The sequence below is a fragment of the Leptosomus discolor genome, chromosome 9 (genome assembly GCF_034619465.1).
Source record: "Leptosomus discolor isolate bLepDis1 chromosome 9, bLepDis1.hap2, whole genome shotgun sequence".
NCBI classification, from domain to species: domain Eukaryota; kingdom Metazoa; phylum Chordata; class Aves; order Leptosomiformes; family Leptosomidae; genus Leptosomus; species Leptosomus discolor.
The window spans coordinates 36,847,278-36,862,351 of record NC_141399.1 but is presented as its reverse complement, the minus strand read 5'-3'; the positions used below and the strand labels follow the sequence as shown (position 1 = coordinate 36,862,351).

Below are 15,074 nucleotides of genomic sequence, written 5' to 3'. Positions count from 1 at the left end.
GCTGCTGCTTTGAGACTCTCAGGAAAGGCCTAACGCAGCAGCTCTCATTCACTGCCGCAGCCACATGGACTTCCCTGCAGGCAGCGGACTGCAAGCACACGATGTGGTGTTCTGCAGTATCCCCAGGAGCTGCACACGCTTCGCTTCTATCATACCCTTGTCAGGGAAGGCAGCCTCACTAGGCAGAGCCTCACAAACCCAGCAGTTTCAGTGATAAACTACCGGCACTTCAAGGACACAAGGAAAGCAAGCTGCAGGCTCCCTTTCCCCTTGCTGCCCTCGTTGCCTTTGGGGAGCAATGAGAAACACACTCCTTTCGTTAAAATTATCCCTTCCAGTAAGACCCCGCTCCCCTAATAGCATCAAGGCTCCCTGCAGAATCTGCTCTGCGAACACACACTGTGTTGCTCCTGCAAAAACAGAAGCACCTACGCGAGATCGGAGCAGCAGGGAAGATGAGCAGATGTGGACGGGGAACTTGCACTCCCCGGACAGCACCACCAGCACAGAGTTGCCATAACATGGCTTGAGCCCAGGACCACCACAAGGCTGCTGGGCATATGGACTGCCAAGAAAGCTTCAGGTCCTCCTTCTAGGAGCAGCACTCACCTTCTTACGGAAGATGGGCTTTGTCTGGCCCCCGTAGCCACTTTGCTTCCTATCGTAGCGTCTTTTTCCTATAGGAGGAAACAGCTGTTTAGGTAACAAGACACACTACAAGCGCCACTAGCACTTGTACCAAACCCTCACAGACCCCAGCCTGGAGCGGCACAACCGATCAGAAGCATCTCCGCCTTCTCCCACAGCCGCGCACTCTGCCCACAGCCCTCACTCTGGCACGGGGCATGGCCACCCGCGCCCCGCGCAGCTTCCCCCGGGCTCTGCCCCAGAGCCTCCGGAGCGCAGCCGCCCCTACCCTGGGCGTAGAGGGAGTCCTTCCCCTTCTTGTACTGCGTGACTTTGTGCGGCTGGTGCTTGCCACATTTCTTGCAGTAGGTTCGACGGGTTTTCGGGACGTTCACCTGGAAGGGCAAGGAGAAGTCGGTCAGCACGGCCAGGAGCCGCGCAGGGAGCCGAAGAGACACCACACCGCGCTCCGGGGGCCTTTCTCCCCGCCGCTGCCGAGCGCAGCCCGGCCCTCCTTCCCCTCCCCTGGGGGAGGCCCTGCGCCACCATCCCGGGCCTACGGCCTCCCCCCGCCGCCCCGCCCCGGCCTAGCCGCCGGCCAAGCACTCGTTACAGCGGCCAGCGCCTCAGCCGGGCGGAGGGAGCCGCCGCCGGGGCCGATGGCAGCGGATGGAGCCGGGTCCAAAGCCCAGTACCGCCAGTACCCACCATCTTGTCGCCCGCGTCCGCAGAGAGGGAGCGCCCCGGAAGCGGAAACAGATGGGAGCGGGGGGGGGGGGGGACGGACACACACACACACCATAGAGAGGAGGGGCGCAGGGAGAGCAGGCGGCCCGTCAAGCCCTGGGCGCGCAGCGCCCCCTGCCCGCGGGAGGAGAGCTGGGCGGCGGCCCGGGGCGGGGGTGCGGGGGGGGGCTCGGGGGTGCGGGGTTTGCGGGGGGGGGGGGGGGCCGCGGAGGAGTTAGGGTGCAGTGCGTAGGGGCTGGGGGGGTACGTGGCAGTGGGGGTGGCAGGGCGTGGGGGGGATCTGTGGGATGCGCAGGGTGTGAGACACGGGGAGCAGGGGCAGCCACCAGCAGGACCATGGCGCTGCCCCCCGCCCGCCCCACAGCTCAGCCCCCAGCCCCATCCCCGGCCCTGCACTCCAGTGCCCCCGGCCCAGCCCCGCAGCCCTGGCGCCGTGTCCAGGCTCCCCTTCCCCTCCGTGCGGGGCAGGCCTGGGCCGCAGCCCGAGCCCCGGCAGCCCCATGGAGGTGGCTCGGCTGCCTCCAGAAGGAAACACAGCTGCTGCTTTTGAGTCAGAAACCAAAAAAAAGGGGAACTGAAAGGGTGGGGTTGACCGGCCCCGTCCTTCCTCCCTGCGCGGCCGACCCCGCCGTGCCTGCCTGCCACCCCGCCGCCACAGCCACCCAGGCCGGGCCGCTCGGGGCGGGCGCAGGGCGGTGGGCGCAGCGGGACCCCGGCTGGCCGCCGCGGTGGCGGGAGGGCTCGGTGAGTGCGCTGGGGCACGGAGGGCCCGGGGGAGCCGTGTGCCGGCACCGCGTGGCACGGGGAGAGGCATGGCGGGGAGCGGGACGCGGGGGTGGCCGGGGTGCCAGCGCGGTCCCGTTAGCGTGGCTGGAGGGAGGGCCTCCATGGGGCACCGGCTTGTGGCCTCGCGTCTCTGCTCGCCTCCTCGGCGGCGCCAGGGGCCATGACGCCTGCCAGGGGCAGGAGAGCCGTCCCGGTGTCAAGCTGTGGGTGAGCCAAGCTGAGAAGGCGCAGTCTTGTCCCGCAGCCTGGCCAGCTCTGAGCAGGCGGCATCTGGCTGGGGGTGGGACAGGTGCCATGGGGCTACAGTGCCGGGGGCCGTGGGGGTGCAGCAGAGCAGGATGGTGGGGTGGGGTGTGGGTGCCAGGGCCTCTGGGGCTGCAGCAGAGCTTGGGATCAGGGTGGTGTGCAGGTGCCAGGGACCCCAGGGGTGCTCCAGAGCAGGGGGGTCAGGGTGCCGACAGTGCCTTTGACTGCTCCTTGCTCATGCTTTTTGCACTGGGGACTGCTGGGGTGCCGCTCTGGGTCTGGTCCCAGGTGTCTTCCATGTGGGAGATTCTCTCCTCTGTCCCTCCCACCTTTCGTTTTTGTCACCCTCCAGGCTGCACCTGAAACACAGGGGCTGTGGAGTTTGTCATTCCCAGACACCTTGTCACCCTTTGCACTTGCCCTTCGCATGCCAGCCCCCTGGCAGCCCCCCATCAACCAGCAGTGGCTCCTTAGCAGGACTCAGGCAGGGGCCAGGGAGCCAGCCTGTGGGGGTTGGCTCCAGGACCATGGTGGGGCACAACCTCTCGTGGCGCGGGGCCGGCGATGGTGGTGTCAAAGCACACTTGGCTGAGGTGTGACAGTGGCAGGAAGTCACATGAGCTGGAGGGGGGGGACATGCTTCCACCCACCCACTCGCCACCTCTGCTGTCACAGTGCGGCAGTGTGCGGGTGTGAGTCCCACGGGGCACTCACCACCCCGAAGGACAGGCAGGGACAGACTGGGGCCACTGGCAGTGCCAAGGAGAGGAAGGCTGTGCCATGCTAGGGACAGGGAGGCAGTACTGGTGACAGAGAGGCTGTGCTGGGGGGCAGGGCAGCTATGCCATGCTGGGGCAGAACAGCCCACTGAGATGCTCATCGTCCTTTCCTCTCTGGTGGTGCTGTCCCAGAGGACACAGCGAGGACGTGTCCCATCTGCCTGGCATTGCTGGTGGTGACCCAGCTGCTGTGACTCAAGGTAAAGCTTCTGGGGACCCGGCACTGCAGTTGGGATGGCCTGGAGCCCCGGACCACTCTGCTCAGCCACCGTGTCTGTGCTGGGGGTGAGCAATGGGAGCCCTCCTGCTCTTGGGATGGTACCGGCAGCCACATTTTATTGCTAGGGAAACTGAGGCATGGGGCTACAGGGGGATGCTGGGGTCCCTCTGGGCTTGCCCACCACCCCACCAGCAGTCTGTGGTCAGTGGCTACCACCTGCCCTGTCCCCAGCCGGGACCCCAGTTCCCTCCTCCCCGGGCCTGGATCAGCCAGCAGAGGCTGCTGGTTTTTTGGAAAGGCTCTGATGACTCATTTTTAAAGTTTGTTTGTTTGTTTTTTTAACCCACCCAAACAAGCCAGAAAAGCCTGAGCCATGAGGGCCACAAGGGGAGGGAAGGTGAGACCCTGGGAGGGGGGAACCCTGCTTGTCCTCAGCCTCTCTGGCTATAGGCACTGCAGTGGGGCAGGGTCAGGACTGCAGCAGCAGGATCTGTGCTGGGAGGGTCTGGGCATTGCCAGCGGATGGGGGGACACCCCTGCTCCTGCCCCTGGGCTGGGGTATGCCATGGAGAGAGGCACAGCAGGTGGGACCAACTCCTGGCATCTTTGGTCCCCACCTGATATCTGTTGTAGGTGAGCCAACGCCTACCTCCTGCGTGGGGGGAGTGGATGGGCTACCCATGGGCAGGCCCAACCCCTGACTGGCCCACCTCTGAGCCTGCCCTGGAGGAGACAGGCTGCGAGCAGCAGGGGAGGGAAACCCAAGTTGCCCTCCAAAGCTGTGTTTGTAGGAGAAAAAAGGGACCAAGGTGGAGGTGAAGGGCAAGCAGGGCACGTAGGTGGTTGGGGCAGGAGACTTGGAGGCGAGCTCCAGGGGATCACAGTTCAGCAGTGGCTCCCCGTAGCTCATTGTCTCCCCATTGGGTCCAGGCTGGAGTCAGGTGTTGGTTACAGCCCTCAGAGGAGGAGAAGCCCACAGCTCCAGCTGCGTGGCTCTGTGGGGTGCTGGAACCATCTGGGTATCACAGAGCCCAGGTGCAGCATGGAGGGGCACCAGGCGAGATGGATGGGCTGCTCCAAGAGATGGGCCAAGGCGGATTTCCAGCCCTCTGAAGGCAGGGCAGCAGTGGGACGCGAGGCGCTCATCTGAGCCCTTTCCTGCCTGGACCATCCCCAGAGAAGAGAGTCAGGAGAGGAGCTTCACTGAGGAGGGCTGGCGGAGGATTTCACTCCTCTGGTTGCTAGCTGGAGGCAGCCCTTCAAGCCTGGCCTCTGGCAAGCACTGCTTACAGGGGAGGAAAGGGGGTTGAGCATCATCCCTGCGCTCCTGTAGGCTCCACAGCCGCAGAGGGGAAGGATGACTTTAGGGCTTACTCTGTGCTCTCGGCAGCACAGCACTGCAGCTATTCAGGGCCAGGATCTACCCACAACTTTTTAGGGACTGGCTTCCTCCAGCCTTCCCTTGCACGCTGCCAAGTCAGCAGGTCCCCAGCCTGAAGAGCCTGCGGTGCAGCAGGAGGAAACAGCCCACACAAACACACACATGCACCACGTTGTAGGGGAGGAGGGAGCCTGCTGGGTGTCGCTGCTCAGGCTCTGTGCTCCTCCCCAGGGCTACGCTTCTCACAGCTTCCCTGGCTCCCTCCCTCTCCAGCCATCTGTGTCAGTCTGTCGGTCTGCACACCCGGGGGCCCCTCCAGCATCCGGCGGGAGCCAAAGCTGGCTGGGTGGTGGCTTGGTCCACAGTCTGGTGTCGGAGAGGAGGCGGGAGGGGTCACATCGCAAATACCCCACGCTGACCTGCCTGCACACGTCTGCAGCTGATTCCCCCCGTGGGGGTCCCAGCACCCCCTGGCTGCCCCCCAGGCAGGGGGGAGAGTGCGCGTGAGTGAAGCCCAGCAGTTGGCAGGTTTTCAGCTGAGCAAGCACTGTGTTGGTGTGGTCCTGCCCGCAGCAACCCAGCGAGCACGGTGCGGAGGAGGCCGGGGGGCCAACATGGCCAGCGTCATCCTGGAGAGCATCTTCTTGAAGCGCTCGCAGCAGAAGAAGAAAACGTCTCCCCTCAACTTCAAGAAGCGCTTGTTCCTGCTGACGGAGAGCAAGCTGTCCTACTACGAGTATGACTTTGAGCGGGGGGTGAGTCGGCAGCCACAGGGGCTGCGCCATGGCAGTGCCCACGGGTCACCGGTTGTCCCTTGCCAGCACGCAGCCCAAGGGGTGGTTGGATGGGGACAGTGGTTGGCTTGATTCTGCCCAGGTCTTCCTCTTGGTCATCATTCAAACCGTCCGTGTCTCTCGCAGCGCCGCGGCAGTAAGAAGGGCTCTGTGGACATTGAGAAGATCACCTGTGTGGAGACGGTGGTGCCTGAAAACAACCCTCCGCCTGAGCGGCAGGTCCCGGTGAGGAAGGTCCCAGGGTCCCTGCTTGTGTCTCCCTGTCCCCTCACTGGGGAAGTAGGGAGAGTTACCCTGCCCTGGGGTGGTGGGAATGGGGGACAACCCTGCTTGGCATGGGGGGCTCTGCACCCACAGCCCATACCATACCAGGGGTCCAGCTTGACACAAAAGCGGGGGGATGCCAAAGGCTGCGGGTCCCAGGGGAGATGCCAGCAGCCGAGCAGTAAGGTGCCAATGTCCATCTCTGCCTCTCTCTTCCAGAGGAAAGGAGAGGATTACAACAACATGGAGCAGATCTCAATCATTGAGCGGTTCCCCTACCCCTTCCAGGTGAGTCCTTGCTGCACCTCCTTTGCCAGTTCCCTCTGCCTGGCTGCAGGGTGCTGGGGGGGGGGGGGGAGACCCTGGAGGGACCTGGGGCCAAACACAGCGTCGCTGCCCCCGTGCCAGGTGTCAGTCAGCCGTTTGGGGAGGCCCTGCTGCTGTCTGTAATTCATGGGGCAGGCAGGTGAGCCGCTGCAAGCCCTGAGGAATTGGGCAGCTCTATTTAAGGGGGCTGCTTAGATGGAAACCTGCTTCTGAGCTCTGTCCCGCCCCTTTCGGTCCCCTGGCTGATGCTGGAGGGATGCTGGCTGATAGCTGCCAGCTCAGCCCCCGACCCAGCTGCCTGCCGCTGCTGGCACCCAGCTCAGCCCCCGACACACTGAAAGTCAGAGAAGGAAGTGGAAAGTCTCGGGGGAGGGGGCTTATTTATAACCTCTCTGCCACGGTCCCGTGAGCACCAGCGGGGCCAGCACACACCGGCACGGCTTGTACTCTGCACCGGCTGCTCGGGCTGGCCATAAGCCTCAACTCCCCCCATCCTCCCCGGGAGACCCCCAGCTGGGGCGCTGAAGCATGTGGTTCTGCAGGTGGTATATGACGAAGGGCCCCTCTACGTCTTCTCCCCGACAGAGGAGTTGCGCAAACGCTGGATCCACCAGCTGAAGAGCGGTGAGTCTGGGGGCTCTGTGGCTCCCTCGGGAAGCAAACACACACCATCAGCTGGGCACGCGGCACGGCCCGGAGCGCCGCGTTTCCAGGGGCTTGCTATCCCGTGGCTCCGTTATCCCGTGCCTACGGAAGAGCAGGAGCTGGTCAGAAGCTTCTGCCATGACAAGGGCCCGTTAAGGCCGTGCCCTCACGTGCACGCTCCCTAACGTTCCTGAGCTGACACCAGCCGCTCCCGCCCAGGGGAGGCGGACACTCACCTCTGCCACCTTGAGACTTCTGCAGCGCTGCAGCCACCTTGGCTGAGGCTTCTTGCCCTCTCACAAGCCTGCTCCAAATGGGCTCAAGCAGGCTCAGAAGTTACTGAGGGCAACAGGAAATAGCAGATGTGGCCACACAGCCGTACAGGCACACAAGGAGAGGGTAGGGCCCCCAGTGCTTTAGGAAACACAGACAAAAAGCCAGGGAGCGTGTCCCAGCCTGCCCCAAGCCTCCGTCAGTGCTGCTGAACTAACACACTCCGCTGTGTGCGTGCTACCTGCTCGAGTTGAGAGTGTGTTGCGGCAGCGCTGTGCGGAGGGACTCGCATGTCTGCAGTCGGCCAAAATCTGCTGAAGCTGCCTGTGTATATCTCTTGGTGCATGTGTATCTTGCTGTGGCTTTGTGCTGGTGAGGTGAGATTAGCTGCTCAAATTGACACGAGGAAGTTTGCCTGAGCGAGGCGGAAGCAGAGCAGGCTGATAACGGGGAAGTCGGTTATTTCACGAGAGCCCTGCTGCTCTGTCCCAGCAGGCAGCCAGCCCTCTCTCCGCTTCCATGCGACAGGAGGGGGCTTGTTGTGGCAGCTGAAGCCCGTGTAAAATCCACAGGCAAAAGGGGAGAAGAAATGCTGGCCTTTTGCTGTCAGGATGCCCTTGTCCTGCTCCACCAGAGAAGGGGCCCTCTGCACCCCGTGGAGCTGCTGTGGGCCAGCACTGTGCTGCAGTGGTGTTTAGCACGTCCAGTTGTCCCTCTGGCTTGAGAAGCACAAGGAAGCTGGTCGGTGCCTGCCTGGAGAGGGAGCAGTCTCCCAGCGAGGGAAGTCTCTGAGCAGGCAGGGGATGGTGACAGTGACCTGCTTTCCCCATGGACAAACCAGGCACAGCACTGGCCTCCCTCCCCATTTCTGAAAAAAAAAAAAAAAAAAAGGTTCAAAAGAGCTGTGAACTGTGTGCCTCAGCAGCCCGGGGGTTGCTGGACATTTCGGCTGGCAGGAGGGGCAGTCACAGCAGGACCTGTGGCCCTCCAGGCGTGCTGGTGCCCCTTTGCAGAGCTGCTGAAGAGCTTTGATCAAATCTGAGAGGAAAGGCCGGGCCCTCCCTGAGCTAAGGGTTTTGTGGCACAGGGTTTGCATAGCTGCAGCACCAAAACACGAGCGATGGGCTGAGGGAAACCCAAGCAGCAGGGCCACATGTGACTCTCTATCAGTAGCACAGCAGAGGGTGAAATCGTATAACGGGGCTGATCATGGGCATTCAGGGAGCAGACAGCTCTGCAGCGAGCTGGGGACGCAGCCTTGGGTCACATACATCTCCCCTCCTCTGCCACAGTGATCCGGTACAACAGCGACCTGGTACAGAAGTATCACCCTTGCTTCTGGATTGACGGCCAGTACCTGTGCTGCTCCCAGACAGCCAAGAATGCCATGGGCTGTCAGATCCTGGAGAGCAAGAATGGCAGTAAGACACTAGGCACCCTCCCCTTTCCCCGTCCCCAGCCCCTGGGGACCACTGCAGCATGACGCCGGGGATCTCTTCTCACCTTAGTCCTTTTTCTGTTCTGAAGGTTTAAAAGTTGGGCGGTCGCATCGCAAGACAAAGAAGCCTCTTCCCCCCACTCCTGAGGAGGACCAGGTAGGGGCAGCGTCAGCATGTGGGCTTGCCCCAAGGTTGGGAAAAGCTAACACGCTCAATGACTGACAGGGCGTTGCTCAGAGATGTACAAGCCAGGGCTCTGCTCTGGAGGGGGATGGTGCCCTAAGGGAGAAGGAGCTTGACAAGGGATGGAGCCCAAAGGCCTGGAGGAAAGTCAAATGACCTCACAAGGAGGAGCTGGGAGGATGGAGAAGCCCTGATATAGGGTGGAGGAGTCAAGGTTAAGCCAAAAAGTAGAGAGAAAACACTTATACTTTGTGAGGATGGGTCTCCAAGGAGGTGTGTATATATTGTATATATATATATCTATATATATATATCCCCAAGGTTGCAATAAAAAGCGCTGCAGGGGGAATGGTCTCCTGGTGGAGATAGATGTGAGAGCTGAGATGAATGATGTGCTGACCTGGCTTGAGCCCACTGCCCTGCCAGGCCTGGGGAGGGTCTTGCCTGGGAAACAGTGTGTCTGCCAGCTTCACCGTGTCCCATGCTCTCCCTCGCTCGGGAAGATGGTGATGAAGCCCCTGCCTCCCGAGCCAGCCCCCAGCACAGCAGGAGAAATGAAGAAGGTGGTGGCCCTCTACAACTACGTGCCGATGAATGCACAGGACCTGCAACTGCAGAAGGGCGAGGAGTACTTCATCCTGGAGGAAAGCCACCTGCCCTGGTGGAAAGCCCGTGACAAGAACGGGTAAGAGCTCCCACTGCCTGCGGCACTCGCCCCATAATGGTGCCCTCTTGGGGTGCCAAGGCACTGGGGGGCAAACGCACCTCTTCAGCATCGCGGGGGTTAGGACAGGCTGCCTGCCTGTGTGCGGGCTCCCACGGGGGATGGCCCGTGAGGAGGGTGAGGGAGACTGAAGAGGGCTGTGGTATCAGCCCTCCCCGAGCATGAACCCAAATGGGTTTGTGCCAAGGTTTTTGAGCCCATTTCTACTCAGCCTTCTGGGACAGGAACCTGCTTTCCCCTTGGCCTCCTCCATCAGTGTGTGACCAGCCCCTTTTCTTCTGCAGGAGGGAAGGATACATCCCCAGCAACTATGTCACTGAAACTAGCAATTCCCTGGAGATCTTTGAGTGAGTAAGAGAAAGTGAAGGGATGTGGCAAGTTGTCCTTGGTCAGAGACTTTTTACATTCAGTTCTGTTAACCCACGCAGCCTGCGAGCCCAGCCTATCTGGATCGCTCTCCCCCTTGCACGCCCTTTGAGAGCTTCTGGCCCTATGACAGCCATCTCTGCCCTGTTCCTGGCACCGCCCGTCCTGGCTGGGCCAGGGTCAGCCCAAGCTGGGCACAGCGGTGATCTCCCTGATGGCTGTGTCCCTGTTTCAGGTGGTACTCAAAGAATATCACTCGGAGCCAAGCAGAGCAGCTGCTGAAAGAGGAGGTAAGTGTTGACTCCCGAGGCTGGGTCCTTTCTACACACCAGCCCTCCATGGGCTGCTGTCATGTTGTGTCCACCATCGGACCAGGCCTGGCTTGCACTGGGAGGCGAGTGTCGCCCCAACAGCCCCAGGAATCATGTGTACCCCAACATGACCTCCTCCTGGAAGGCACTTCAGGAGGTGGCCCCCCAGGCATGGACTCCTCTGACTTATTTCACCCTCTCCAGCCATGCTGTTATCTTCACTCACTTCAAGTTTCTCCACAACCACCCTGTTCCCCCTGCCCTTTCTGTTTTAGGGTAAGGAAGGGGGCTTCATTGTCCGAGACTCCACCAGCAAGACGGGGAAATACACAGTCTCCGTCTATGCCAAGTCCTCTGTGTAAGTGGATCTAAGAACAGCTTCCTCCTACCTCAGAGGGTCCCTCCAGGCACCCCTCACCCCCCGCCTGTCCTCCCCATGCTGCTGACCCCACATACTGTCTCTCCAGAGACCCCCAAGGCACGATCCGCCATTACGTTGTATGCTGCACCCCGCAGAACCAGTACTACCTGGCAGAGAAGCACCTGTTCAACACAATCCCGGAGCTCATCACATACCATCAGCACAACTCTGCTGGTCAGTGTTTGGGAGACGGAGTGAGGCCAGCGGTATTGTTACTGACACAACAGTATCCTCACCATCCTGGGCTGCAGGCAGGAGGCTTGTGTTCCCTGCTGCAATGGGGTGGGTAAGCGTGGTGTGGCAATCTGGCTTTTTGTGTTTCAGGGCTCATATCCAGACTGAAGTACCCCGTGTCTCAGCATCAGAAAAGTGCTCCTTCCACAGCTGGCCTTGGCTACGGTAAGCTGGCCTGGGCTACTTCATGGTTCCCTGGTTGCAGGGCTTGTCTCTATCAACAGTAGCTTTCTGGGGCTGGGATCCTGGCTGTCCCATGGCAGCAGGGCTCACAGCCTTCACAGGAATCACTTCCCAACACTCACTGGCCCTCTGGTGACAGTACTGACCAAGAGACACCACAAGCTACTTTGCTCCTCATCCCCTAGAGGAACAGGTCTCAGATTTCATGGATTTTTTTGGATGTTTTTTCAAGCAGCACATGCTTGTGAGCTCTTCTTGGGCTTGCTAGATCAGATGACTGGGAGCATCCTGCAGGGAGGTCACCTGCACCCACGTTACACTCACACTTTCTGTCCTAGGGTCGTGGGAGATTGACCCGAAGGATCTGACCTTCCTGAAGGAACTGGGGACGGGGCAGTTTGGCGTGGTGAAGTACGGGAAATGGAGAGGCCAGTACAACGTTGCTATCAAGATGATCAGGGAGGGCTCCATGTCAGAGGATGAGTTTATCGATGAAGCCAAAGTCATGATGTAAGTGGTGAGCAGCCTGCAGGTCAGTGCTGGATATGCCTTGCCAGAATGGCTGCTCTCCTGGGTGGTGTGGACGAACAGTCTCAAGCAGCCTCATGCTCTGCAAAATGCGTGTGAGAACCTACTGCCTTTGTGCTGATTCCCCCGTGAGCTTTTCCACCGCTGGCTGGGCCAGGAGCACTTTCCCTTCACCAGCTCCTTCTTCCCAGATGCTTCTTTTGCTGCTTGGCCTTCTAGATGCTCAGAATTGCCCTTCTTGTTCCCCACACAGGAACCTGTCTCATGAGAAGCTGGTGCAGCTCTATGGAGTCTGCACCAAGCAGCGTCCCATCTTCATCATCACTGAGTACATGGCCAACGGCTGCCTCCTGAACTTCCTGAGGGAAATTCGGCGGCGGTTCCAGCCAGCCGAGCTGCTGGAGATGTGCAAGGACGTCTGTGAAGCTATGGAGTACCTGGAATCCAAGCAGTTTCTGCACCGAGACCTGGTAGGGCTGTGGCTGGAGGACACATCTCCAGCTCAGTGACAGCCACAGCGTGTCCTGCACAGGGTCCAGCTAGTTCCTCAACATGAGGAGAGGCAGCTCTGCAGCCTTCTCTGCAGATCATCCCCCTAAGCTTCCCCGCCCACATAAGGGTGGGCAGGATGCTCTGAAGTCGCTGCTCTGCAGGGAGTTAGCAGAGACTGCAGAAAGGGCAGGGGATGGAAAATGCATTTTTGGCTAGGGCAGGGTTTGCATTAGGCAGCACAGGCAGCATCGCTGGCTCAGACATGAAAAGGGACCTCTTGACTCCCATGAAAAGCTGAGCCTGCTGTTTGGCAGGCCTTGGGCTGGCATTGCCGGCTTGCAGTCCTGCTAGGTGTCGTACCTGATCTCCCCCTGGTGCAGCTTTGTTCAGGCAAAATCCCACCAGGGAAGTCACCTCTCCGTAGATCAACAGGATGCCTGGAGGCCTCTCTTGCTATCTTTGCTGAGGACTTTGTAGCTTGCCCCAATCCAGGTGAACCTGCAGGACAAAGTGAGGCAAAGTGTTAAGTGGGTGGGGGCGAGATGAAGTTCCGGAGGGATGGAAGAGGCAGCAGCAGGTAGGGGTGACTGCCTCCATCTCTCCATCCGCAGGCTGCTCGCAACTGTTTGGTGAATGACCAAGGAATTGTGAAAGTATCGGATTTTGGGCTTTCCAGGTCTGGTAGATACGTCTTGTGTCACCTTCCTGTCTCAATCCCCCATCTCCTTCAGTCTTTTCTACACTTCAGTCTTTCTCCCCACCATCCTCCAGCTCTGCTTTTCCTCTGTCTTCTCCTGTCTTTCCGCTTCATCTATCTGGCTCAACCTTCTGCCTCTCCACTTTCCACCACCCCTTTCTTACTTCTCCGGTCCCTTTTACCCCTCTCTTTGCTGCTTCTTTCCCCCACCTCTAAGTCTCCTGCCTGCAGCTTTCTCTGCATATCCCCTTTTTGCTATGCTTCTGTATTACTCTATCCTTTCCCCAGTCTTGACTAACATACACTTGTTTGCAAAGGGACATGTTTGCCTGTTGAAACCCATTTGGAGTGCAACCTCTGGTCACTCTGAGAGCTGTCGATTCCTTTTGGGCTTGGTCAGTTGCGTGGAGGAGCGAAATGTGAAATCCAAGACAGGCACCCTGATCCATTTATCTGCTGCAGGTACGTTCTAGATGACGAATACACAAGCTCCATGGGGTCAAAGTTTCCTGTGCGGTGGTCTCCCCCTGAAGTGCTTCTGTACAGCAAGTTCAGCAGCAAGTCTGACGTCTGGGCTTTTGGTAAGAGCACAGCATTAATGACTCGGGGGTTGGGAAGAGAGGGTGCCCCAACAACAGTGAGCTCCCCTGCAAACTACCTTCAGGCACGGGTGCTCCCATGCCATGAACCGTCCCTGCTGTTTCCTGTAACAGGCGTTCTGATGTGGGAAGTTTACTCTCTGGGAAAGATGCCTTATGAGAGGTTTAATAACAGTGAGACAACAGAGCACGTCATCCAAGGCCTGCGCCTCTACCGGCCGCAGCAGGCCTCAGAGCGGGTCTACGCCATCATGTACAGCTGCTGGCATGAGGTACATTGCTCTCCCCCCCCCCCCCCCCCCCCCCCCCCCCGTGATCACCCCCAGCTGCCCTGCGGGGGCTGACACGGCTGCGTGGCTCCCCAGGGAGCGGGGGGGCAGGCAGCAGGCTCCAGCAGGGCTCTCCCCTCTCGCACTGCAGAAGGCTGAGGAGCGCCCCACCTTCACCTCGCTGCTGGGCAGCATCCTCGAGATCACGGACGAGGAGCCCTGACCCCGGGCTGGGCCGGCCCGGCCCGCTGACCCCTGCCTGGTGCCGGTGGCCGGTACTGCTGGGCCAGTGCTGCTCCGCCGCCCGCCAGGGCAGACCTGCGCACCGGACGGTGCCTCAGCACCGCTGTCACGGACACCTCACTGGCCACTCCCTGGGCACGTAGGGGCCCGAGGGGCCCTCACGGCTGCCACCGCGGCCCCCGTCACCGGCGGGGCCCCCTCACAGCCAAGGACAGAGGCGGGGACCCTGGCGGCCTCGGTCCCGCCCAGCCCCGGTGCCGGCCAGCCCCGGCGGGCTCCGCAGGCGGCGGCGGGCCGGGCCTGTGCACAATAAACGGTTCCCAGCGCCTCCGGCCTCCCTGGCTGCCGCCCGCCACCCGCTCCGCCTCGCCGGCAGGGGGCGCGCGGCGGATGGGTGAGCATGCGCGGTGCGCGAGGAAGGGGCGGGCGCGGCGCATGCGCGGCGACGGCGTGGCGCGGCGCGTGAAGGTCGCGGCGCGGCGGCACCGGCAGTCCCGGTAGGGAGATGGACGCGCCGTCCGCCGCCGGGCTGGGCGGCGCCGACCCTCAGCTCCAGCGCTTCATCGAGGTGGAGACGCAGAAGCAGCGCTTCCAGCAGCTGGTGCACCAGATGACCGAGCTCTGCTGGGTACGGGCGGCCCGCGGGCGGGCCCGCCGGCTCCGGTGGCCGGGGAGGCGGGAGGGGACGGGGGGCGGGTCGCGGTGCGGGGACAGGCGGGCGGGCGGGCTGGGGTGCCGCGCTGACCCCTGCCCCCAGGGGGAGGAGGGAGAAGGGCACAAAATGGAGCCGCCGTGGGAGCAGCCCCAGCCCTGGTGAGCCCCCGGGGGGCTCTCGGGGAAGGGGGGGCCGGGCCGGGAAGAGCCCTGGGGGGGGGGGGGGGGTGGGAGGGGGCGGCCTAGGTGTGCCCGAGAGGATGGGGTTCCCGAGGGGGGGTGACGCCGGTGTGGCCGCGGGCTAGAGAGACCCGGAGGGACGGCGCCGGCGTGCGGGGCGGCGGGACCCACGTGTCCCTTGCTGTGCGCAGGAGAAGTGTATGGACAAGCCGGGCCCGAAGCTGGACAGCCGGGCTGAGACGTGCTTTGTGAACTGCGTGGAGCGCTTCATCGACACCAGCCAGTTCATCCTGAACCGGCTGGAGCAGACGCAGAAGACAAAGTCGGCCTTCTCGGAGAGCCTGTCTGACTGAGCCGGACCTGTGCCCGGAGGGACACCGGCCGGCCCGCCTGCGAGGCTGGGCCCTCGGCCACGCCAGTTCCTGGTCACTCTGCCGCCTGAATGAACCAGGAGAAGCTCTG

At 61.5% G+C, this 15,074-nt stretch overlaps 2 protein-coding genes across 2 annotated transcripts; both read left to right on the top strand.

Annotated features, from left to right (window-relative positions):
* The first annotated feature begins 5,393 nt into the window (after nucleotides 1-5,393).
* BTK (Bruton tyrosine kinase) lies at nucleotides 5,394-13,758 on the top strand. The gene is made up of 18 exons (XM_086470006.1): nucleotides 5,394-5,541; nucleotides 5,707-5,805; nucleotides 6,064-6,132; nucleotides 6,714-6,795; nucleotides 8,382-8,510; nucleotides 8,617-8,684; nucleotides 9,215-9,396; nucleotides 9,720-9,782; nucleotides 10,037-10,091; nucleotides 10,388-10,470; nucleotides 10,580-10,707; nucleotides 10,858-10,932; nucleotides 11,289-11,460; nucleotides 11,732-11,948; nucleotides 12,582-12,646; nucleotides 13,130-13,248; nucleotides 13,381-13,538; nucleotides 13,687-13,758. The coding sequence occupies exons 1-18, from the start codon at nucleotides 5,401-5,403 to the stop codon at nucleotides 13,756-13,758; spliced, it is 1,977 nt and encodes a 658-aa protein (XP_086326132.1). The 5' UTR covers nucleotides 5,394-5,400.
* A 525-nt stretch (nucleotides 13,759-14,283) lies between these two features.
* On the top strand, nucleotides 14,284-15,074 carry TIMM8A (translocase of inner mitochondrial membrane 8A). Its single transcript, XM_086470010.1, has 2 exons — nucleotides 14,284-14,406; nucleotides 14,804-15,074. The coding sequence occupies exons 1-2, from the start codon at nucleotides 14,284-14,286 to the stop codon at nucleotides 14,963-14,965; spliced, it is 285 nt and encodes a 94-aa protein (XP_086326136.1). The 3' UTR covers nucleotides 14,966-15,074.

Bases quoted from the DNA above. Each gene is read 5' to 3' on its own strand.
- BTK (XM_086470006.1), top strand. From the start codon at position 5,401: ATGGCCAGCGTCATCCTGGAGAGCATCTTCTTGAAGCGCTCGCAGCAG. The intron at 9,397-9,719 runs GTAAGAGCTCCC...TTTCTTCTGCAG, and splicing joins AAAGCCCGTGACAAGAACGG to GAGGGAAGGATACATCCCCA. The intron at 10,933-11,288 runs GTAAGCTGGCCT...TTTCTGTCCTAG, and splicing joins CACAGCTGGCCTTGGCTACG to GGTCGTGGGAGATTGACCCG.
- TIMM8A (XM_086470010.1), top strand. From the start codon at position 14,284: ATGGACGCGCCGTCCGCCGCCGGGCTGGGCGGCGCCGACCCTCAGCTC. The intron at 14,407-14,803 runs GTACGGGCGGCC...TGCTGTGCGCAG, and splicing joins AGATGACCGAGCTCTGCTGG to GAGAAGTGTATGGACAAGCC.